The sequence below is a fragment of the Tachyglossus aculeatus genome, unplaced genomic scaffold (genome assembly GCF_015852505.1).
Source record: "Tachyglossus aculeatus isolate mTacAcu1 unplaced genomic scaffold, mTacAcu1.pri scaffold_116_arrow_ctg1, whole genome shotgun sequence".
In the NCBI taxonomy this organism is placed as follows: domain Eukaryota; kingdom Metazoa; phylum Chordata; class Mammalia; order Monotremata; family Tachyglossidae; genus Tachyglossus; species Tachyglossus aculeatus.
Genome location: NW_024044848.1, coordinates 340,520 through 365,567, shown reverse-complemented (window position 1 = coordinate 365,567; position 25,048 = coordinate 340,520). Strand labels below are relative to the sequence as shown.

At 46.2% G+C, this 25,048-nt stretch overlaps 1 protein-coding gene across 1 annotated transcript; it reads left to right on the top strand.

The window, feature by feature from the left end:
• The first annotated feature begins 5,197 nt into the window (after positions 1 to 5,197).
• LOC119922646 (olfactory receptor 2T33-like) lies at positions 5,198 to 11,550 on the top strand. Its single transcript, XM_038742356.1, has 3 exons — positions 5,198 to 6,123; positions 8,428 to 8,580; positions 11,421 to 11,550. The coding sequence occupies exons 1-3, from the start codon at positions 5,198 to 5,200 to the stop codon at positions 11,548 to 11,550; spliced, it is 1,209 nt and encodes a 402-aa protein (XP_038598284.1).
• Positions 11,551 to 25,048: the final 13,498 nt, after the last annotated feature.

Genomic DNA, 25,048 nt, shown 5'->3' with positions numbered 1-25,048 from the left:
TGCATAAGAGATGCTACAGGGAGAGCAAGCTGAGGAAAAGAGGGATTAATCGGTGAAGGCCTCTTGAAGGAAATGTGATCTAATTGTGTTATCAAGTGCTTACTATGTGCCAAGCACTATGTTAACTTCTGGGATAGACAGACTTGTCAGCTCAGACACATTTTCTATTTCACATAGCTCACAGTCTAAATGGGAGGGAGTACTTAGACATTGAGCTCTGTAAGGAACAGGAACTTTCCACTTTGATTGTCCCAGTGCTTAGTACAGGGCCTGGCACATTCTAAGCCCTTAATAAATTACATTAATTAAACAATAATAAAAAAATCAGGCATTTAATCTCCGTTTTACAAAGGACGAAACTGATGCACAGAGAAGTGAAGTGATTTGACCAAGGTCACACAGCAGGCAAGTGGCAGAACCAGGATTAGAACCCAGGTTTTCTAACGCCCATTCCTGTGTGCTTTCCACTAGGCCACACCCTTTCTATGAATTAGAACCATGGAGGGAAAGAGGTGGTATTGAGGTGGCATAGTGAATTGGCTATGAGATGTAAAGTTCCATCCCCAAATGCCTGTCTCCCTGCCTAGTGTTTATGAGAGAACAATGAAACAAGAAGTGGACCTGGGTTTTAATTCTGGCTCCACAACTTGTCTGTGGGTGTACCTGGGCAAATAATTTAACTTCTCTGTGCCTGGAGTCTAATTCCGGTTCCAACGCTTGGTTCTTTGTGACCTTAGGCTAGTCACTTAATTTCTCTGTGCCTCCTACCTCATCTGTAAAATAGGGATTGAGACAGTGAGTCCCATGTGAGACAGAGACTGTTTTCAACCACATTAGCTTGCATCTACCCAGTGCTTAGTACAGTGTCTGACACATAATAAGCACTTAACAAATACGATTAAAAGAAGTGAAGCAAACCATTGAGCAGGCTTAATGATTTCTTGAAAATTAAGTTGGTCTATGTCTCTCTGTGCAAAGAGATAGAAACTGTGCAGTCATGTCCATGGGTGGAAGTAACTGGGTAGGTAACCTGGCCTAGTGAAAAGAGCAGAGCACTGGGAGCCAGAAATCCTGGGTTTTCATTCTAACACTGCCTCCAACACTTTGCCTGCTCTGTATTCTTGGGCAACTTATTTAGCTCCTCTATGCCTCAGTTTCTTAATCTATAAAACTAAGCATAAGATACGTGTTCTCAATGGATCAATCAATGATATTTATTGAGTACTTACTGTGTACAGAGAACTGTACTAAGCACTTTGAAGAGTACAATATAACAGGGTTGGTAGATATGTTCCCTGCCCACAACTAGTTTACAGTCTAGAGGCAAACATTGATATAAATAAATTATGGAAATGCACATAAGTGCTGTGGGGCTGATGGAGGGGTGAATAAAGTGTGCAAATCCAAGTGCAAGGCTGATGCAGAAGAGAGTGGGAGAAGAGGAGATGAGGGCTTTGTCATGGAAGGCCTCTTGGAGAAGCTGTAATCTTAATAAGGCTTTGAAGGTGGGGAAATTGATTGTCAGATATGAAATGGGAGGGTGTTCCAGGTCGAAGGCTGGATGTGGGTGAAACGTTGGAAGTGATATAGATGAGATCGAGGTACAGTGAGTAGGTTGGAATTAGAAGAGTGAAATGTGTGGGATGGGTTGTAGTAGGAAAGTAGTGAGGTAAGGGAGGAGGGTCCAGGATGATTGAAATATTTAAATTCAATTGTGAGGAGTTTCTCTTTGATGCAGAGGTGGATGGGAAATCAATGGAGGTTCCTGAGGAGTGAGGAAACATTAACTGAACGTTTTTATAGAAATGCTGTCTGGGCAGCAGAGCGAAGTTTGGACTGGAGTGGGGAGAGACAGGAGTCAGGGAAGTCAGCAAGAAAACCCTTTGGATTGTAAGGTCCTTGTGGGCAAGGAATGTATCTACCATCTAGGCACTTAGTACAATGCTCTGCACACAGTAAGCTCTCAATGAATACCACTGATTGACTGACTGATTGATTATGAAGTATTAGACTGTGATCCTCATGTGTAACTTGATTATCTTATATCCACTCGGGTGCTTTGTACTGTGCTTGGCATATAGAGAAGCAGCCTGGCCTAGTGGATAGAGCATGGGCCTGGGAGTCAGAAGGACCTGGGTTCTAATCCCAGTTTTGCCACTTTTTTAATGGTATTTCTTAAGCATTTATTCTATGCCAGGCACTGTACTAAGCAGTAGGATAGATACAAACTAACTAGGTTGGACACAGTCCATGTCTCATATGGAGCTCCCAATCAATCCCCATTTTCTAGATGAGGTAACCGGTACAGAAGAGTTTAGTGACTTGCCCAAGATCACATAGCAGACAGGTGATGTAGTCTGGATTAGAACCCAGGTTTTTCTGACTCCCAGGCCCGTGCTTTAACCATTAGATCACACCTGTTCTCTCTCCAACTTTGTCTCTGAGCCAGCCCCATCTGGGACAGAGAATGTATCTGAAGTGATTAAACTTAGTACAGCACTTGGAGCATAATAAATTGTGCAAGTGCCACATATCATTCTTCGTCTTATTATACCATTTTCTTGTGTACTTTAGCAAGCGATTACTACAGTGCACTGTGCACAGTAAGCATTCAATCAGTACCACTGATTAATTGGTTGATTCCCATTAGATTTTGAGCCAAGGTTGAAATATAGACTACTCTCCCACTACTAAAATCATCTAATAATTATTACTTTAAAAATTATAATAGTGATATTAGTGGGGTCTCTCCTCCATTAAGCATTCCGTGACTGACTTCTCATTCATTCATTCAGTCAATCGTATTTATTGAGCGCTTACTGTGTGCAGAGCACTGTACTAGGCACTTGGGAAGTCCAAGTTGGCAACATGTAGAGACGGTCCCTACCAAACAGTGGGCTCACAGTCTAGCAGGGGGAGACAGACAACAAAACAACATATATTAACAGAATGAATAGAATATGTAAATATGTACAAGTAAAATAAATAGGGTAATAAATCTGTACCAACGTCCATACAGGCGCTGTGGGGAGGGGAAGGAAGGAGGGCGGGGGAGGGGGAGAGGAAGGAGGGGGCTGAGTGTGGGAAGGCCTCCTGGAGGAGGTGAGTTCTCAGTAGGGCTTTGAAGAGAGGGAGAGATGGTGGCTGTGGGGAGGGAGGGCATTCCGGGGCAGGCGAGAAATGGTGTGATTAGAAGGGAGGGGAAGCGGTACTTCTCATCCTATTCTCCCTCCCTTCTGCATTTCACCCCACCCCAAAGCCCTTGTGTACATATCTATATTCCATGTACTATATTATTTTTATGGTATTTGTTAATCAATCAATCAATGGTATTTTTTGAGTGCTAACCATTTGCAGAGCACTGTACTAAGCAAGTGCTTAGTCTCAACCATACTAATCAGGTTGGATACAGTCCATGTCCCATGTGGGGCACACAGTCTCAATTCCCATTTCACAGATGTGGTAATTGAGGCCCAGAGAAGACAAGTGACTTGCCCAAAGTCACATAGACAAGAGGCAGAGCTGAGATTAGAACGCAGGTCCCTCTGACTCCAAGGCCTGTGTTCTATCCATTAGGCCACACTGCTTCTCATCCTTCTCCTCTGTAATTTCTTTTACTTCTTGTCTCCCCTACTCGATTGTAAACTCCATGAAGGCAGGGATTATGTCTACTAACTCTATTGCAATTTCTCGAGCACTTAGTAGAGTGCTCTGTCCATAATAAGCGATTCCTGAATACCATTGATTGACTGACCGATTTAGGGATTATGCCCGTTTTGAGAATCGTAAAGTTACCATGCTTTGCACATAGTAAGTGCTTAATAAATGCCATTATTATTATTATTATTATTATTATTATTGTTATTATTATTATTACTATAGCATTTAACCCAGTGCCTGACCCATAAAGAACTCTTTAATAAATTTGATGATAATGATCATAACTAACTGTGATAATGATCATCCTGACCATATTACTGCCACGAGGGTCAATGGCATCACTCTCATACTTACTGTTATTGCCCATTGGAGTATCCAGAGAAAACCATGTGACTCAGTGGCCATACCACAAGCCTGGCAATCAGGGGACCTGTGTTCTAACCCAGGCTCTGCCACTTGTCTACTGTTTGAACCTGGACAAGTCACTTAAATTCCCTGTGATGATGATGCTTGAGGTATCTATTAGGTGCTTACTATGTGCCAGGCACTGTACTAAATGTTGGAGTAGAAACAAGAAAATTGAGTTGGACGCTGTCCGTGTCCTATGTGGGGCTCATGGTTTTAATACCCATTTTTCATATGAGGGAACTGAGGCACAGATATGTTAAGCGACTTGCCCAAGGTCACACAGCAGACAAATGACAAAGACAGGATCAGAGCCCAGGTCCTACTGACTCCCAGGCCTGTGCTCTATTCACTAGCCCACACAGCTTCTCAGTCTCCTTGCATGTAAAAATGGAGATTGAGTATCTATTCTCCCTCCCTTGAAATTGTGAATCAATTACTGTTTGTAGAGGACTGTACTAAGTGCTTGGAAACCCCATGTGGTACAGGAAGTAGGTCCAATCTGAGTATATCATATCTTTCCCAGTGCTTGGCCTAGTGGGTAGAGCCCAGACCTGGGAGTCAAAAAGGCCTGTTTTCTAACTCATTCATTCATTCATTCATTCATTCATTCATTCATTCATTCAATCAATCATATTTATTGAGCGCTTACTGTGTGTAGAGCACTGTACTAAGCGCTTGGGAAGTACAAGTTGGCAAAATATAGAGACAGTCCCAACCCAATAGCGGGCTTCTAATCCCAGCTCCGCCACATGTCTGCTGTGTGACCTTGAGTAAATCCCTTCACTTCCTCTGTACCTCAGTTCCCTCATCTGTAAATTGGGGATGAAGGCTGTGAGACCCGTGTGGAACATGGATTGTGTCTAACCTGATTAGCTTGTATCTACCCCGGTGCTTAGAACAGTTTCTGGCACATAGTAAGCATTTAACAAAACCATAAAAAAGGCAAAATGCCTAGCAAATACCACGAATGTTATAATTTTGGATTATCTATGCTCTCAAGATTCAGCTTCCCAATAAGAAGCAAATGGACCCAATCTCATCTTCCCCTGCTACTAAACTTCCCTTTCCACTAATTTTTTTGTTGAGGGTTTGTGTCTTTCCATATCTAACTTCCTGCTGCGACAGAGCCATGGAGAAGGAGAACGACACTGTAGGGACAGGCTTCGTTCTTCTTGGGCTGTTTAACCACACCCGAGCTCACCAAGTCCTCTTCGCCTTGGTTATGATGACCTCCGTCACCTCGTTGATGGGCAATGCAGCCATAATTCTCCTGATCCTCAGAGATCCCCACCTCCACACCCCCATGTACTTCCTGCTCAGTCAGCTTTCACTCATGGACTTGATACTAGTCTTCACCACCAACCCCAAAATGGCTGGCGACTTCTGGTATGGCAGGAATTCCATCTCCCTCGTCGGATGTGCCATCCAAATCTTCATCTTGATCACTCTGGGAGGGGGCGAGTGTTTCCTGTTAGCCACCATGGCCTACGATCGGTTTGTTGCCATTTGCTGCCCTTTACGCTATCCCGTTCTCATGAGCCCCAGGCTTTGCCTCCTCCTGGTGGTGGTCTCCTGGTTGCTCGGAGCGACAGATGGCTTGGTGCAGGCGGGGGTCACCATGAGCTATCGCTTCTGCCGTTCCCGAGAAGTCAACCACTTTTTCTGTGAAGCCCCTGCTCTGGTGCGCTTGGCCTGCGATGACACTACGGTCTTTGAGTCCGTCATGTACGTCTGTTGCGTCCTGATGCTGCTGATCCCTTTCTCTGTCATCATGGGCTCTTACGGCCTCATTCTTGGGACGATACTCCGTACGAGGTCGATAGAAGCCAAGAAGAAGACCTTCACCACCTGCTCCTCTCATCTCAGCGTTGTCAGCCTCTTCTACGGGACCACCATCTATATCTACATGAGGCCCAGTTCTTATGACTCAACTGACTATGACAAGGTGGTTTCAGCCTTCTACACTATTCTCACCCCCGTGCTGAACCCCCTCATCTACAGCCTGAAGAACAGGGAGGTACTGCGGGCCTTAAAGAGGGGCCTCATTGATTGCAGGTTCAGGAATTAACAATGAGTGTCGAAAGGGAAGCAGTGTTGCCTAGGGGATGGGGATGGGCCTGGGAGTCAGGGAGATGTGGGTTCTAATCCCTACTTCCCAACTCTGTGCTGTGTGACTTTGATCAAGTCACTTTACGTCTCTGTATCTCAGTTCCTTCAACTGCAAAACAGAGATCAAGACTGTGAGCCCCTTAAGGGACAGGGACTGTGTCCAACCTGATTACCGCCTATCTACCCTAACTTTTACTACAGGGATTGGCACATAGTAAGGGCTTAACAAATTCCACTATTATTATTATTGTTATTATGATTATAGGGTCTTATGGAACTTCCTGCTTTTGCTCCTTGGGAATCAGCATGGACTAATAGAAAGATCATGGGCTTGGGAGTAAGAAGACCTGGGTTTTAATTCTGGGTCTGCTACTTATCTGTTGGGTGGCCTTGGGCACGTCACTTCACTTGTCTGTGCCTCTGTTACATCATCTGTAAAACGGGGATTCAAAACCTGTTTTCCTTCTTACTTAGACTGTGAATCCTGTGTGGGACAGCGATCTGATTATCTTGTATCTTCTCCGATGCTTAGAATAGTGCTTGACACGTAGTAAGCACTTTACAAATATTATTATTATTGTTAATATTATCACTGACCTTAATTGATATTTCAATGGTAAATAAACAGTTTCCTTTTTATAGCATGTTATGGAGTCTGTTTTTTTAAAATAGTATTTGTTGAACATTTACAATGTGCCAGGCCCTCTACTAAGTGCTGGGGTTAATGATGATGACGATGATGATGATACCAATAGTATTTCTTAAGCACTTACTGTTTTCTAGGTACTGTATTAAGTGCTGGGGTGGATACAACCAGATCAGGTAGGATACAGTACCTGACTCGTATTTATTTATTCATTCACTCAATTGAACTTATTCCATGCTTACTGCATACAATGAACTGTATTAAGCACTTGGGAGAGTAAAATACAACAGATAGACAGATTCCCTACCCACAGCGAGATTTTATGGGTCTCACACTCTTAGCCCCTATTTTACAGATGAGGTAACTGAGGTACAGAGAAGTGAAGTGACTCGCCCATGGTCTCACAGCAGACAAGTGGGATAGTGTTTCAACTGAATGGAAATGCACACGGGAATCTCCCTCTTCCTTTCGTTCCCCCTCTCTCCCTTTCTCTCTCTCTCTATCTCTCTCTCACTCTCTTTCTCTCTCTCATTCTCTCTATGGATAACTGTTATATTGTACTCCCCCAAGTGTTTAGTTCAGTGTTCTGCACAAAGTAAGAGCTCAATAAATATCACTGATGATGGTGATGACTAACGTTAGAGAAATCACTGTGGCATAACAGGACTTTAGCAAATTCAGTAGACACTATGTACAGTTCAGGGATTTCTATTTTTTATGGTATTTGTTAAGCACTTACTATATGTCCAACACTATTCTAAGCATTGGTGCAGGTACAAGTTAATTAAGTCACACAAAGTCCCTTTCTCACACGGGAATCCCAGTCTAATTCAGGAGAGAGAACAGGCTTTTAATCCCCATTTTGCAGGTGAGATTACTGAGGCACAGAGAAGTTAAATGACTTGCCCAAGGTCACATAGCAAGCAGTCAGCAGAGCCGGATTATTAAGACCTAGGTCCTTCGACTCCAGGATCATGCTCTTTCCACTAGTCTGCTTCTCCTAGGCCACGCTGCTTATCTTGTTGAATGAGTAATAATGAAGATAGATGGAATAGTAACCATGCCCTAGAATTTCCTATTAATAATGCGAAAATATCTTGTTAAGGATGTTACAATGAAAGGAAATCACTAAATCCAGTTTCGTGCATTTATTCATCCATTTATCTAATCATTTGATCATCTGAATCAGTGTAGGTCCTGGGCAGTTTATAAAATCAGTCAGTTTTCTTTTGGGCTTTGCCTACAGTGTTCTGGGATAAGTGAAGAAAGTAGACAGTAAGCCCACTGATCTGTACTTTATTTAAAAAATTTTGATTCCTCTCTTAGGTAGAAGTTCATGAAGGCTACAAGTTCATGAAGGCTACATGGAGAACTGGAATCAAACATGGACCACTGATTTTTTTTTCCCTTAGGACTCTTTTCTTCCAAACAAACTGGTCTGTTCCTCTTCTCCGTCATCTTCTTCATCTTTCAAATAAACCTCGTTCACCTTGACCTCGTCTTCACAATCCCATGTACTTTTGACTCAGCAAGATCTCCCACATGTTTCTGACATACATCTCCACAGTCGTGCCAGTGAAAGCTGTCAATTTCCTCTGTAACAGGAAGTTCAAGTTCTTCTTTGGCTGTGGGGTCCAGAGCTTCTTTTTCTTGACCATTGCAGGGGCTGAAGGGCTTCTCCTGGCCTCCATGACGTACGACCTGTATGTGGCTATCAGTAGGCCCCTGACCTACCCAGTTTTCATGAGACGGAGGAGGTATGGGCTGATGGCTGTAGAGTCACCAACTCTGAAATCCCTCTCTCTGATCATCATCTTCTCACCTGCCTCCTCACTCACACTCCTTTCCCCTGTAAATCCATATTACTCCCTCACAGAGATCTCCGCTCTCTTGACCCCATCCATCTATCTGAGAGCCTCACACCCAACCACGCTTCCCTCTCCTCTCTACCCAATCTTGATGATCAGATTACTGCTCTCAACTACCCTTTCTACTCAGCTAGACTCACCCGCTCCCCTTTCCCTTCACTGCTGTCGTACCACAAATCCACAGCCCTGGATCACTGCCACTGTCCGCCTCCTTCGCTCATATGCTCGAACTGCCGAACGCTGCTGGGGAAAGTCTAAACACCATGCCAACCGCGTTCACTTTAGGTTTATCCTTTCTCGCCTTAAATCAGCCCTCTCCTCTGCCAGACAAAACTATTTCTCCTCGCTTATTGGCACCCATGCCCATCATCCCCGTCAGCTATTCTGTACATTCAACTCCCTTCTCAGGCCCCCGGTTCCTCCCCCTCCTCCTTCCCTCACTTCCAACGATCTGGCCTCCTACTTCATTAATAAAATTAAATCCATCAGGTCTGACCTCTCCAAAGTCACACCCCCTCTTCTCTAACCCCCCGGCTCTCAACACTCTCCGTTACTTTCCCATCCTTCCCAGCACTATCCTCAGAGGAGCTCTCCTCCATCCTCTCAAGTGCTACTCCGGCCACCTGTGCTTCCGACCCCATTCTCTCTCATCTCATGAAATTTCTCGCTCTGTCCCTTCTCTCCTCCTTAACTTCCATCTTCAACCGTTCGATCTCCACTGGTTCCTTCCCCTCTGCCTTCAAACATGTCCATGTCTCTCTCATCCTAAAAAAAAAACCCTCTCTTGACCCCACCTCACCTTCTAGTTATAGCCCCATCTCCTTCCTACCATTCCTTTCCAAACTCCTTGAACGAGCTGTCTACACGCGCTGCCTCGAATTCCTCAACACCACCTCTCTCCTCGACCCCCTCCAGTCTGATTTCCGTCTCCTACATTCCACGGAAACTGCCCTCTCAAAGGTCACCAATGACCTCCTGCTTGCCAAATCCAAAGGCTTATACTCTATCCTATTCCTCCTCGACCTCTCAGCTGCCTTCGACCATGTGGACCACCCCGTTCTCCTCAACACACTATCCAACCTTGTCTTCACTGACCCCGTCCTCTTCTTCTCTTATCTTTCCGGTCGTTCATTCTCAGTCTCTTTTGCAGGCTCCTCCTCCACTTCCCATCCCCTTACTGTGGGGGTTCCTCAAGGTTCAGTTCTAGGTCCCCTTCTGTTCTCGATCTACACTCACTCCCTTGGTGACCTCATTCGCTCCCACGGCTTCGACTATCATCTCTACGCTGATGAAATCTACATCTCTGTCCCTGCTCTCTCTCCCTCCCTCCAGGCTCACATCTCCTCCTGCCTTCAGGACATCTCCATCTGGATGTCTGCCCGCCACTAAAACTCAACATGTCCAAGACTGAATTCCTTGTCTTCCCTCCCAAACCCTGCCCTCTCCCTGACTTTCCCGTCACTGTTGACAGCACTACCATCCTTCCCGTCTCACAAGCCCGCAACATTGGTGTCATCCTTGACTCTGCTCTCTCGTTCACCCCTCACATCCAAGCCATCACCAAAACCTGCCGCTCTCAGCTCCGCAACATTGCCAAGATCCGCCCTTTCCTTCCATCCAAACCGCTACCCTGCTCGTTCAAGCTCTCATCCTATCTCGTCTGGAATACTGTATCAGCCTCCGCTCCGATCTCCCATCCTCTTGTCTCTCCCCACTTCAATCCATACTTCACGCCGCTGCCCGGATTATCTTTGTCCATAAACGCTCTGGGCATGTTACTCCCCCCCCTCAAAAATCTCCAGTGGCTACCAATCAAGCTGCGCATCATGCAGAAACTCCTCACCCTCGGCTTCAAGGCTCTCCATCACCTCTCCCTCTCCTACCTCACCTCCCTTCTCTACTTCTACAGCCCAGCCCGCACCATCCACTCCTCTGACGCTAATCTCCTCACCGTACCTCGTTCTCGCCTGTCTCGCCCTCGACCCCTGGCCCACGTCATCCCCCCGGCCTGAAATGCCCTCCCTCCCCACATCTGCCAGCTAGCTCTCTTCCTCCCTTCAAGAACCTACTGAGAGCTCACCTCCTCCAGGAGGCCTTCCCAGACTGAGCCCCCTCCTTCCTCTCCCCCTGCTCTCCCCTCCATCCCTTTCGCCTTACCTCCTTACCTTCCTCACAGCACCTGTATATATGTATATATGTTTGTACGTATTTATTACTCTATTTATTTATTTATTTTACTTGTACATATCTATTCTATTTATTTTATTTTGTTAATATGTTTGGTTTTGTTCTCTGTCTCCCCCTTCTAGACTGTGAGCCCACTGTTGGGTAGGGACCGTTTCTATGTGTTGCCAACTTGTATTTCCCAAGCGCTTAGAACAGTGCTCTGCACACAGTAAGCGCTCAATAAATTCAATTGATTGATTGATTGATTGGCTTTTGGGGTCCATTAATTCAATCAACCTCACTGTGTACGCACTCCGGACACCTTATTGCACTTCCATGTCTTCTGCAACATCCTTGCCATGTTGCCCCCGGCCTGCACGGATATCTGGGTCTATGAATATATGGTGTTTATGAGTACCATACCACCTCCTATGACTGTGTCTCCTCTAGACTGTGGGCAAATACTGTGTCTGTTCATTGTGGTATTGTACTCTCCCATACATTTAGAACAGTGCTCTGCACAGAACAAGCTCTCAGTAAACACGATTGACTGAATGACCCAGCAACTGCCGTGTCCTCCTCAACATGTACCTCACACCCATGCCCGAGAGGAAGATGAAGGCCTTTGCCACCAGCTCCTCCCACCTGCCCGTGCTGATGTTCTACTACACCCCATTAATCTACACCTACTGAGCTCCAGGGCCATCTGCTTCCGCTGGGCAGGATAAGAAGTTGGCTAGGTGCTAAAACCACTCTCACCCCCATGCTAAACGCCTCATCTACAGCCTGGGTCAGTCAGTCAGTCAGTCAATCATTTTGATTGAGTGCTTACTGTGTGCAGAGCACTGTACTAAGTGCTTGGGAAAATAGAATACAACAATGAACTGACACATTATCTGCCCACAATGAGCTTACAGTTTAGAGGAACTAGGAGGTGGCAGAAGCCATAGAGAGAGCCCTTAACAGAATCTAGTAAGAAAAGGGGATCAGTCATTCAATCAATCTATTTATTAGAGGATAAGTGTAAGTACATAATCAATAAATCAATCGTATTTATTGAGCACTTACTGTGTGCAGAGCACTGTACTAAGCGCTTGGGAAGTACAAGTTGGCAACATATAGAGACGGTCCCTACCCAACAGTGGGCTCACAGTCTAGAAGGGGGAGACAGACAAGAAAAACAAACATATTAACAGAATAAAATAAATAGAATAGATATGTACAAGTAAAATAAATAAATAAATAAATAAATAGAGTAAAAAATATGTACAAACATATATACATATATACAGGTGCTGTGGAGAAGGGAAGGAGGTAAGACGGGGGGATGGAGAGGGGGACGAGGGGGAGAGGAAGGAGGGGGCTCAGTCTGGGAAGGCCTCCTGGAGGATATGAGCTCTCAGTAGGACCTTGAAGGGAGGAAGGGAGCTAGCTTGGCGGATGTGGGGAGGGAGGGCATTCCAGGCTAGGGGGATGATGTGGGCCGGGGATCGACAGGCGACAGGCGAGAACGAGGCATGGTGAGGAGATTATCGTCAGAGGAGCGGAGGGTGCGGGCTGGGCAGCAGAAGGAGAGAAAGGAGGTGAGGTAGAAGGGGGCTAGGTGATGGAGAGCCTTGAAGCCGAGGGTGAGGAGTTTCTGCCTGATGCGCAGATTGATTGGTAGCCACTGGAGATTTTTGAGGAGGGGAGTAACATGCCCAGAGCGTTTCTGGACAAAGACGATCCGGGCAGCGGCGTGAAGTATGGATTGAAGTGGGTAGAGACACGAGGATGTGAGATCGGAAAGGAGGCTGATACAGTGGTCCAGACGGGGTAGGATGAGAGCTTGAACGAGCAGGGTAGCGGTTTGGATGGAAAGTAAAGGGTGGATCTTGGCAATGTTGCAAAACTGAGAGCGGCAGGTTTTGGTGACGCCTTGGATGTGAGGGGTGAACGAGAGAGTGGAGTCGAGGATGACACCAAGGTTGCGGGCCTGTGAGACGGGAAGGATGGTAGTGCCGTCAACAGTGATGGAAAAGTCAGGGAGAGGGCAGGGTTTGGGAGGGAAGACAAGGAGTTCAGTCTTGGACATGTTGAGTTTTAGGTGGCGGACAGACATCGAGATGGAGATGTCCTGAAGGCAGGAGGAGATGTGAGCCTGGCGGGAGGGAGAGAGAGCAGGGGCAGAGATTATAGATTCGGGTGTCATCAGCGTAGAGATGATAGTTGAAGCCGTGGGAGCGAATGAGGTCACCACGGGAGTGAGTGTAGATCGAGAACAGAAGGGGACCGAGAACTGAACCTTGGGGATCCCCCACAGTAAGAGGATGGGAGGGGGAGGAGGAGCCTGAAAAAGAGACTGAGAATGAACGACTGGAGAGATTAGAGGAGAACCAGGAGAGGACGGAGTCTGTGAAGCCAAGGTTGGATAGCGTGTTGAGGAGAAAGGGGTGGTCCACAGTGTCGAAGGCAGCTGGGAGGTCGAGGAGGATTAGGATAGAGTATGAGCCTTTGGATTTGGCAAGCAGGAGGTCATTGGTGACCTTTGAGAGGGCAGTTTCCGTGGAATGTAGGAGACGGAAATCAGACTGGAGGGGGTCGAGGAGAGAGGTGGTGTTGAGGAATTCGAGGCAGCGCGTGTAGACAGCTCGTTCAAGGAGTTTGGAAAGGAATGGAAGGAGGGAGATGAGGCGATAACTAGAAGGTGAGGTGGGGTCAAGAGAGGGGGTTTTTTGGATGGGAGAGACATGGGCATGTTTGAAGGCAGAGAGGAAGGTACTAGTGGAGAGTGAGTGGTTGAAGATGGAAGTTAAGGAGAGGACAATGGACGGAGCAAGAGATTTCATCAGATAAGAGGGAATCGGATCAGAAGCACAGTTGGCCAGAGTAACACTTGAGAGGAGGGAGGAGAGCTCCTGGGATATTGCTGGGAAGGATGGGAGAGTAGCAGAGAGTGTTGAGAGCCGGGGGGGGGCTTGGAGAAGGCGGGGGAGTGACTTTGGGGAGGTCGGACCTGATGGATTTAATTTTATTAATGAAGTAGGAGGCCAGATCGTTGAGGGTGAGGGAAGGAGGAGGGGGAGGGACCGGGGGCCTGAGAAGGGAGTTGAATGTACGGAAGAGCCACTTCACATAAATGCCACTTCAGGGGTCACCTCTCCTTCAAGACGTCTTACCGTACTAAGTCCTCATTACTTCCCTTCTGAGTCAACTCTGCACTTGGCTGTATACCCCTTAAGCCCTTTGAGACTACCCCAGCCCCCAGCACTGATATAATATCCTTATTATTATTATCAAGTGCAATAGAGTCATTTCCAATTCATGGTGACTCTATTGATACATTTTCTCCAGAATGCCCTGTCTTCTGCCATATCCCTATACTTTACTCTTTCCCCATTTAGTAATTTATTTTAATGTCTATCTCCCCCAACCTTCATCTACTAACTCTGTCGCATTGTGTTTTCCCAACTGCTTAGTAAAATGCTCTGCACATAGGAAGTTCTCAGTAAATACCATTGCTTGTTGGGTTATGAGCACTCAAGTTAAAAGCAGCATGGCCAAGTGGAAAGACATGGACCTTGGAGTCATAGGACCTGGATTCTAATCCCATCTCTACTGACTGTTTGCTAGGTGACTTGGGGCAAGTTACTTAACTTCTCCATGCCTCCCGTTCCTCATCTGTAAAATGGGGATTCATTAGCTGCCCTCCCTCATACTTAGACTGTGAGCCTCATAAGGGACACAGTCTGTGTCTGATCTAACTAGCTTGTACCTACCCTAGCACATTGTTTGACATATAGTAAGTGCTTAACAAATGCCGAAATGACATATACCTTTATTACTGTAAACTCATTCATCAGACTGTAAGCACCTTGAGGCAGGAATTGTGTTTACCAACTGTACTGAACTCTCCTTATCACTTAGTACAGGACTCTGCAAGTGCTCAGCAAGTTCTCAGCAGAGATGTGTTGGATATAAAATAATCAGATTGGAAGTTGCCCCTGTCCTACACATCCCACATTAGTGATGTGGGACTGACAGAAAGGTGAATAAAAGGAGCAAATATAAGTGCAAGGGTGACACAGAAGGGAGTGGGAGAAGAGGAATGGAGGGTTTATGTAGGGAAGACCTCTTGAAAGCGATGTGCTTTTAATAAGCATTTGAAGATGGGGAGAACGGCGGTTGTGGTCTGTCGGATATGAAGGGGGAGGGCATTCCAGGAGAGAGGCAGGTCATGGGTGAGAGGCTGGCGGTGAAATAGATGAGATCATGGGGCAGTGAGTAGGGTTGGTGTTAGAGAAGCAAGGTGTGTGGGTTAGGTTATAGTACGAAATCAAGGAGGTAAGGTATGAGGGGGAAAGTTGATAGAGTGCTTTAAAGCCAATGGTAAGTAGTTTCTATTTGATGAAGAGGTGGGTGGACAAAAATAGTAAAGTGCATGGAATTTTTGAAGCTAAATGATTAGGTAAAATGATTGGCACAAGATCGTATGAGAAGCACTATTTGTTTAGGTGGGATTTAGGTTTAGGTAGGATGGCACTACCATCCTTCCCGTCTCACAAGCCCGTAACCTTGGTGTCATCCTCGACTCCGCTCTCTCATTCACCCCTCACATCCAAGCCGTCACCAAAACCTGCCGGTCTCAGCTCCACAACATTGCCAAGATCCGCCCTTTCCTCTCCATCCATACCGCTACCCTGCTCATTCAAGCTCTCATCCTATCCCGTCTGGACTACTGCATCAGCCTTCTCTCTGATCTCCCATCCTCGTGTCTCTCTCCACTTCAATCCATACTTCATGCTGCTGCTCGGATTATCTTTGTCCAGAAACGCTCTGGGCATATTACTCCCCTCCTCAAAAATCTCCAGTGGCTACCAATCAATCTGCGCATCAGGCAGAAACTCCTCACCTTGGGCTTCAAGACTCTCCATCACCTCGCCCCATCCTACCTCACCTCCCTTCTCTCCTTCTACAGCCCACCCCGCACCCTCCGCTCCTCCGCCGCTAATCTCCTCACCGTACCTCGTTCTCGCCTGTCCGTCATCGACCCCCGGCCCACGTCATCCCCCGGGCCTGGAATGCCCTCCCTCTGCCCATCCGCCAAGCTAGCTCTCTTCCTCCCTTCAAGGCCCTACTGAGAGCTCACCTCCTCCAGGAGGCCTTCCCAGACTGAGCCCCTTCCTTCCTCTCCCCCTCGTCTCCCTCTCCATCCCCCCATCTTACCTCCTTCCCTTCCCCACAGCACCTGTATATATGTATATATGTTTGTACATATTTATTACTCTATTTATTTTTTTATTTATTTTACTTGTACATATCTATTCTATTTATTTTATTTTGTTAGTATGTTTGGTTTTGTCTCCCCCTTTTAGACTGTGAGCCCACTGTTGGGTAGGGACTGTCTCTATATGTTGCCAATTTGTACTTCCCAAGCGCTTAGTACAGTGCTCTGCACACAGTAAGCGCTCAATAAATACGATTGATGATGATGATGATGCTTTCTGTGAGGAAAAGCAGATTACTAAGTGCAGGGAAAAAATAACATGGGTGCAAATATGACACAATCACTAGTCCTCAACGAGATTACAGTGTATGAGGAAAGAGAAGACACATAAGGGAAGGTGGAACAATCAAACACAAAAGCGACATGCAATGATAAGAATAATGATAATCATGGTATTTGCTAAGCCCTTACCATGTGTCAAGCATTGCATTACGCTTCGGGGTAGACACATGATAATAGAGTCAATAAGGGCATTTATTAAGTGCCTACTTTATGCTTAGTACTGGGAAAGATACAAGCTTGGACACAATCTCTGTCCTCACGGGATCCACTATCTAGTTTATCTCCATTTTAAAGGTAAAAAGGGAAACAGAGAACCCAAAATGCTTAAATCCCCATAGCTGGTTTCGGGTGGAGTTTGGGTTAAACGCAGGTCTCATCTGTAAAATGTGGATTGAGACTGTGAGCCCCATGTGGGACAGGGACCGTGTTCAAATAGATTTGCTTGTATCCACCCCAGCATTTAGTACAGTGCCTGGCACATAATAAGCACTTAACAAATACTACTATCATCTCCTAACTTGAGGTTTGGATTTGTACCATTTATTCACCCCTCTCTCAGCTCCACAGAATTTATGTGCACATCCATAATTTATTTATAGTAATGTCTGCCTTCCCCTTTAGACTGTTCACTCACTGTGGGCAGGGGACGTGTCCACCAACTCTTTTATACTGTACTCTCCTAAGCACATAATACAGTGCTCCGCACGCAGTAAGCATTTAATAAATATGATTGATTGATCGATTGTAGCCTCATGTGCTTTTCCTAGATTTGGACAAAGACATGGATAGTAATAATGATAATAGTTGTGGTATTTGTTAAGCATTTACCGTATTCCAAGGACTGTACTAAGCATGGGAATAGAAAGAAGGTAGTCAGGACCCACATGGGCCTCACAATCCAAATAAGAGGGAGAAGAGGAATTGAATCCACATTTTGTAGATGAGGTAACTGAGACACAGAGAAGTTAAGTGACTTGCCCCCGGTCACACCAGCAAGCAATTGGCAGAGCTAGGATTAGAATCCCGTTCTTCTAACTCCTTGGCCTGGGCTTTTTCAGAGAAGCTCTTGCTGCTTCTCTGATGTGAACATATGAGCTGACAATGGAGATGGAACCGACCAAACCCAAAGACATGGTAAAGACAGCCAGGGTGACCCTCGAGCAGTAGAGTTTGAGTAACTGAAGGATCTTGCAGAATAAAACAAAAGTGACCACAGAAGGTATGGAGAGAGGTTCTGGACAGGCTCCTGCCGAGTCAGCAAAAACCACTATTTTTTTAAATGATATTTTCTCAGCGCTATGTGCCAAGCACATAGTATATAAGCATATAGTTATAAGCATTAGTGAAGATATAAGATGATCAGGTCAGACACATGGGACTCACAGTCTAAGTAGGAGGGAGAACAGGAATTGAATCCCCATTTAGCAGAAGAAGGAACTTAGGCACAGAGAAAGGAAGTGACTTTCCCAAGGTCACACAAAAGACAGGTGGCAGAGCCGGGATTGGAGCCTATGTCCTCTAACTTCCAGTCCCGTGCTCTTTCCACTGCACCATGTTGCTTCTCTGGAGAAGTCACTTCACTTCAGAAAAGAGATGAAATTACTTTGGGTCGGAGTATTGTGAATGCACTTTGGGACAGTGGTGGAGATGTAGCAAAGATCGAGAACAGACAAGTGCCTGAGGAAGAAGCACTTGGGAGTGTGAAGGTGACGGTAGAGGGAAGTGACAGCAATGATGAAGAGATTTCTCGTCAGGGCTACCAAGTACACCAGGAGGAAAAGCGTGGTGTGACGCACAATATAACAGAGGTGGTCAATGCTATCCCTGCCCCCAAGAAATCGATGAACAGGTAGTGTATCAGACAGGGCACCATCAGTTTCGACCTGTCCAATGACGATGTCATGAAGAAGCAAAGAGAAGCAGTGTTGCCTAGTGGAAAGAGCACACCCCAAGGAGTCAGAAGATGTGGGTTCTAATCCCAGCTCTGCCACTTGCCTGCTATGTGGCCTTGGGCAATTTCACTTAACTTCTCTGTGCCTCAGTTCCCTCATCTGCAAAATGGGAATTAAACACCTCTTCTCCTTTCTACCTGGACTGTGAACCCTGCGTGGGACCTGATTATCTTGTATCTACCCCAGCACTTAGTAAAAAGCTTGGCACACAGTAAGCACTTACAAATACCACAGTTCATTCACTCAGTAGTATTTATGGAGTGCTTACTGTGTGCAGAGCACTTTTTGTTAATGTCATTATTATTAGGACAAGTGAAGTGTTCTCTGATGGGCAACTGAACATTCTACTTATTTTCTTCAGCCTTCCAGTAGCTCCAGAATTGTTTTGGAAAAGCATTGCCTGTTCATTCTCATTTTCAAAGCTCTTTTTCCCCAGGGAGCCCACAGCATCACTGGGGAAGGAATCCTGAACATCTCCACGGTGACGGAATTCCTCCTGCTGGAGTTCTCAGAGGTCCGGGATCTGCAGTTGGTCCACGTCATGCTGTTCCTCCTGGACTACCTGGCGGCCCTGATCGGGAATCTCCTCATCGACGCCATTACCACCATCGACCAGCGCCTCCACACCCCATGTGCTTCTTCCTCAGGAACCTGGCCCTCATCGACCTCTGCCTCATCTCCGTCACCGACCCCAAGTCTGTCATCAAATCCCTGACCAATAACAGATCCTTCTCTTTCCTGGGATGTGTTTTACAAGTTTTATTCTTCATATCTTTGGCATCCACTGAAATGATCTTGCTCACTGTGATGTCCCACGACCACTATGCCACCATCTGCCACCCTTTGCGCTACAAAGTCTTTATCAACAAAGGGGCTTATGGGAAGATGGCGACCCCCTCCTGGCTCAGTGGGGGCCTCTCCGCCCTCATGCACATGGCCGACACCTTCTCTGAGTCCTTCTTTGGATCCAACGTGATCCAACATTTCTTCTGCGATGCTCCCCACCTCCTGGCCCTCACTGATTCCACTGTGATCCTTAGAGAAGCCAAAGTCACAACCTTTACTACAGGGCTCCCCCTGCTCTGCTTCGTTTCCATCATCGTCTCTTACATCCGTATCTCCTGCGTCGTGCTGACGATACCGACAGTTGAGGGCAGGTCCAAAGCCTTCTCCACCTGCCTGCCCCACCTGGTCGTCATCACTCTTTTCCTCTCCACGGGGGCCTTTGCCTTTCTAAATCCGAAGTTAAATGGTCCTTCAGGGATGGATCTGTTTTTCCACGTTCTATTCCATAGTGCCTCCAGCCACCAACTTCATCATCTACAGCCTCAGTAACAAGAGTTGAAGGCCAGTTTGGGAAGGATGTTAGGTGGGACAGGGTCCAACAAGAAGGAAATGTTTGCTGTTCCATTAATCTGCTAGACCGTAAATTCACTGTGGGCAGGCAACGTGTCTAACATCTCTGTTGCATTGGACTCTTCCAAGAAGCACCATTGCCTTGTGGAAAGAACATGGGCCAGCGAATCAGAGGATGTGTGGTCTAATCCTGGCTCTGCCTCCTTTTGCTATGTAAATGTGGGCAAGTCACTTAACGTCTCTGTGCCTCAGTTATCTCATCTGTAAAATGGGGATTGAGACTGTAAGCCTCATGTGGGATAAGGACTGTGTCCGACCCGATTAGCTTGTATCTACTCCAGTGCTTAGAACAGTACATGGCACATAGTAAGCACTTAACAAATATCATAATTATGATTATAATTGCTTTTGGATTGTCTTTTGCTATTACAAATAGTTGTTGTATTTTTTAAGTGTTTCTTATGAGTGGAGCTCTGTACTAAATGCTGGAGTAGATGCAAGATAATCAGGTCCCACATGGGGCTCACAGTCTAAGTAGGAGGGAGAACAGGAATTGAAATTCCATTTTGCAGATGAGAGAACTGAAGCACAGAGAAGTGAAGTGACTTGCCCAAGATCACACAGCAGACAAGTGGGGTGTCAGACTTAGACCTCAGATCTTCTGACTCCCAGGACCAGGTTCTTTTCACTAAAACATACTGTTTCTCTAAGAGGCGACTGAGAACTTGAAACTGATCTGACACAAGGAAGCTCTCTGTGTTTCTCAACAGCTACCTGGGAGATATTTTTCCCCTTTTCAGCCTTCTCTTTCAGCCCAGCCTCCCATTCTCTAACCAAGACGAATCATAAATCTCCATGAAACAAGGCCCTCACAGAAGCCTTAATCACTTTCAAGATCCACTAGAAGTTGGCCAGTGAATAACAATTAGTCCACCTGACTGACCCCTCAGTTAGTAAACTGATCCATCGTTGTGGAATCATATTCCATTATTGTTCTGCACACCCCCAATATTCTTCCCCAGACCTTTGACACTGTTGAGGGAAATCTCTCTTTCCTTCTTCTGACTGGCTCTGATTGGCTCACGGCACAGATGGGTGTTTTGGCCCTTATTCCATGTCTTACCGTCGTCTGTTTGGTTTCCATGATCGGCTTTTACATCTGCATCTTCTCAGATGTGCTGAGGATGCAGTCATTGGAGAGACAGTCTAAAGCCTTCTCCACTTTTCTGCCCCACCTCATCATCATGACCTTCTTCCTCACACTGGCTCCTTTGATTATCTGGAACCACCTTCCGACTATCCCTCGTTTCAAGACAGCTGACATCCATGTTCTACACAGCAGTGCCCCCCACACTGCCCCCATAATTTACAGCCTGAGGAACAGTGACATGAAGGCTGCCCTGGAGAAGATCCTGGGAAGGGAAATGCTCACCTAGAATGGAATGTGGTTTTGCTTTCAATAGCTGTTTTCTGATTTATTAGAGGGTTTCTCATTGCTCTGCAAATGCGGGTGAGAGGTGAATGTAGGACTATAATCAAAGTAAAACTATAGTGGGCTTACATATATGCATATATATATATATATGTATATATATATATCTATGTAGATGCATCTATGTAGATAGATAAATAGATAGATAGATAGACAGATAGATATAGAAAAGCAGAAGCAGAAATGCTGTGGCCTATTGGATAGAGCACAGGGCTGGGAGTCAGATGACCTGAGTTCTAGTCCTGGCTCTGCCACGTGTATGCTGTGTGACCTTAGGCATGTCACTGAACATCTGTGGTACTCAGTTACTTCATCTGGAAAATGAAGATTAAGACATGAGCCCCATGTGGGACATGGAATGTGCCCAACCTGATTATCTTGTATCTACCCAAAAATTTAGTACAGTGCTCTGTATACAGTAAGCAACACTAAATACAATTGAATGACTAATTGATTGATTGATTAGTACATGTATGTGCTATGGGCCTGGTAGTGGGTGAATAACAAGTTGTTAAAGTTTCAGATGCAAGCACATTCGGCTTGGGTCTTTTGACCATCTATCCTATCCTTGTGATTTTCTGCAGGTTGCAAGAAACGATTGTCAATGACATTTATACATTCAAAAGTATGTATTGAGCGCTTACTTTGTGCAGAGTACTGCACTAAGACCCTACAGTCTATCTTTCCCATCTCTGTTTCCTCATCTCTTTGTCTTCCCGTCCCTGTGCCTCATGTTTGTCTCGCGTGCCTCCCCCTCCTTCCCCTGTCTCTCACTCAGTCTATTTCCTCCTGCCTCCCACATCCTTCTGCTATTTTCTTTTTCTGTCTGTGCCTCTTCCTGTCTCTTCCTCACATGAAGGCTGCACTGGGGAAGATTTTCTCTGGCAACTTTATTGTCGGGATGAATCAACACTTTCTCTTGCTGGGGTAGAAGGAATATGGAGGGATACACTTGAGGGAATTAGTATGGCCTGGTGAAGAGCCTGAGCCTGAGAGGTAGAGGACCTGAAGTCTAATTCTGCCTCTGCTACTTGTCTACCGTGTGTCCTTGGGCAACTCAGCTCCCTCATCTGCAAAATGGGGATGCAATACCTGTCCTTCCTCCTTCTTAGACTGTGAGCCCAGTGTCGTACAGGGACTATGTCCACTCTGATGATCTTGTATCTACTCCGTGCGTAGTAAAGAGCTTGGAACATAGTAATGTCTTAGGTAATACTATTATTTTTATAGTCACACTGGTCTGCAGATCAGAGCTTTCTTACGGGCCTTCCTCCCTCAACCCTATCCAACCCTCCATTCCCTCTCACTAATTTTTTTAATGGTATTTCTTGAACACTTACTATGTACCGGGCACTGTAATAAGTGCTGGGGTAGACACGAGCTAATCGGGTTGGACACAATCCATGCCCCACATGGCCTCACAGTCAAAATCTCCTTTTCACAGATGAGGTAACTGAGGTCCAGAGAAGTAAAGTGACATGCCCAAGGTCAAACAGAAGACAAGTGGCAGAACCCAGGACCTCTGACTCCCAGGCCCGTGCTCTTTCCACAAGGTCTCAATAATGGTACTCATAATGTGAGCTAGTTTAACAAAGATTAAACAATAGTTTAATTACATGTCTTACCCTCGTCTGTTTGGTTTCCAAGATCGGCTTTTACATCTGCATCTTCTCAGATGTGCTGAGGATGCGGTCATTAGCGAGCCAGTCTAAAGCCTTCTCCACCTTTCTGCCCCACCTCATCGTCATGACCTTCTTCCTCACACCGGCTCCTTTGATTATCTGAAACGACCTTCCGACTCTCCCTCGTTTCAAGACAGCTGACATCCATGTTCTACACAGCAGTGCCCCTCGCACTGCCCCTCTAATCTACAATAGTTTAGTGTCATTCATTATTAGAGAACATAGCACAGAATGGAATTTCATATTCTTCCTCCATGTGTTCTGGAACAAATGCTAATTTATAACGTGGAAATCTAAGAGAAAAGCTACTCATTTTAATAGTCATACCAGCCCCACAACAATTATGTACATATTCTAATTTCTATCTCCCGCTGAATGCTGTAAACTCCCTGTGAGCAGATATTGCATCTACCAACTGTGTTATATTGTACTTTTCTAACCACTTAGTACAGTGTTCTGCACATAATAAGCATTCAATAAATACCAGTGAATGATTGTTCTAATAATTTAATTTGGCACATTCCTTTGGCGAGAGAGACAAAGAAGAGTCATGAAACGGGAAACGTGATGTTTACAAGCAGCTAGAGAAGCAGCGTGGCTCAGTGCCTAGAGGCTGGGCTTGGGAGTCAGAGGTCGTGGGTTCTAATCCTGGCTCCGCCACTTATCAGCTGTGTGATTTTGGGCAAGTCACTTAACGTCTCTGTGCCTCAGTTCCCTCATCTTTAAAATGTGGTTGAAGACTGTGAGCCCCACGTGGAATAACCTAATCACCTTGTCTCCCCCCAGCGCTTAGAAGAGTGTTTTACACTTAGTAAGCACTTAACAGTACTATTATTATTATTATTTTTACAACTTATGGCTAATGGAAGGCCCAATAAACTAACGCAAGAGAGTGAGAGTGGAATTTCATAGCTGTAATTTATTGGTTTAAATTAATGTCTGTCTCCCCATCTAGTCTAAACTCGTTGCTGGAAAGGAATGTGCCTGCTAAAATGTTATATCATACTCTCCCAGGTCCTTGGTACAGTGCTCTATACACCATAAGTGCTCAATAAATATTATTGATTGACTGATTGATTGGATGAGGAAGGTGGGAAGTGGGCAGAGGTGTAAGGGACAGGATCAGAGGCCAGAGTGGGGACTGACTCAGGACTGATATTCCCCCTCCCACCCAGCTAGGGCTCTGCCGGAGATCCAGTGCAGACCTTTAGGGATAGGCCTCTTTCTTCCTCCACCTGCGGAAGGCGCTGCCCTTGGCCTCCTCCTGGGGAAGGAGATTGGTGCTCCTCTCAAATGAGCTCAGGCCCTCAGGATTGACCACAGAAAGGAGGTTGGAGGACGAAGGAAAGGAAGGAACATGGACGATTTGGGAGCTGATGCGAGAAATCACCTCATACAAAACTGCCTTCTGGGGGATGCACCTGGTGTCATGTGTTGGTGCAGAGGGGCTACACAGATACTGTCGCCCTAGCATGACAAAAACCCCGAGTTTGGCCCCAGGAGCCTTGCCTGATGGTGCCCCATTTAAGGTGTCTTCTGCCACCCCAGAACCTGCCCTCTCGTGTTCCTGTCCAGTCTCAGCAGGATCATGTAGACCTTGGGCCCGAAGATGCATCCGAGGAGCCCAGTATCGGAGGCCAGGATGGAGAAGACCTCTACAGCCACAACCACCATGGTCTTGGGCCTGGAGCTCAGAAAGGTGGGCAGGAAGGTGACCTAGAAGCTGCAGAACATAAGCATGCTGAATGTGATGAACTTGGCCTCGTTGATGCTGTCCAGCAGCTTCCTGGCAATGAAAGCCACCGTGAGGCTGACCAGCTCCAGGAGCCCCAGGTAACACAGGATGCAGCAGAAAGGTGGTTGCATTGGACGAAGATGACCCTGGCCTCGGATACCATGTCTAAGTCAGGATTCGAGGGGAGGTCCACAGCCAGACCATGTGGATGCCCATTTGAATGAGGAAACAGGCCTAGACGATGGAGAAAGGCGCCCCGGGCTCCAGCCAGGTCCCCATTCTGCTCACCAGCCCGGTGGCCCTGAAGGCCAGGATCACGGTAACCATCTTGGCCAACATGACTGAAATTACCACGGAGAAGGTGATTTCGAAGGCCATCCATTGCAACAGGCAGGTGGCCGGGCCATGGTAGCTGATGAAGGTCAA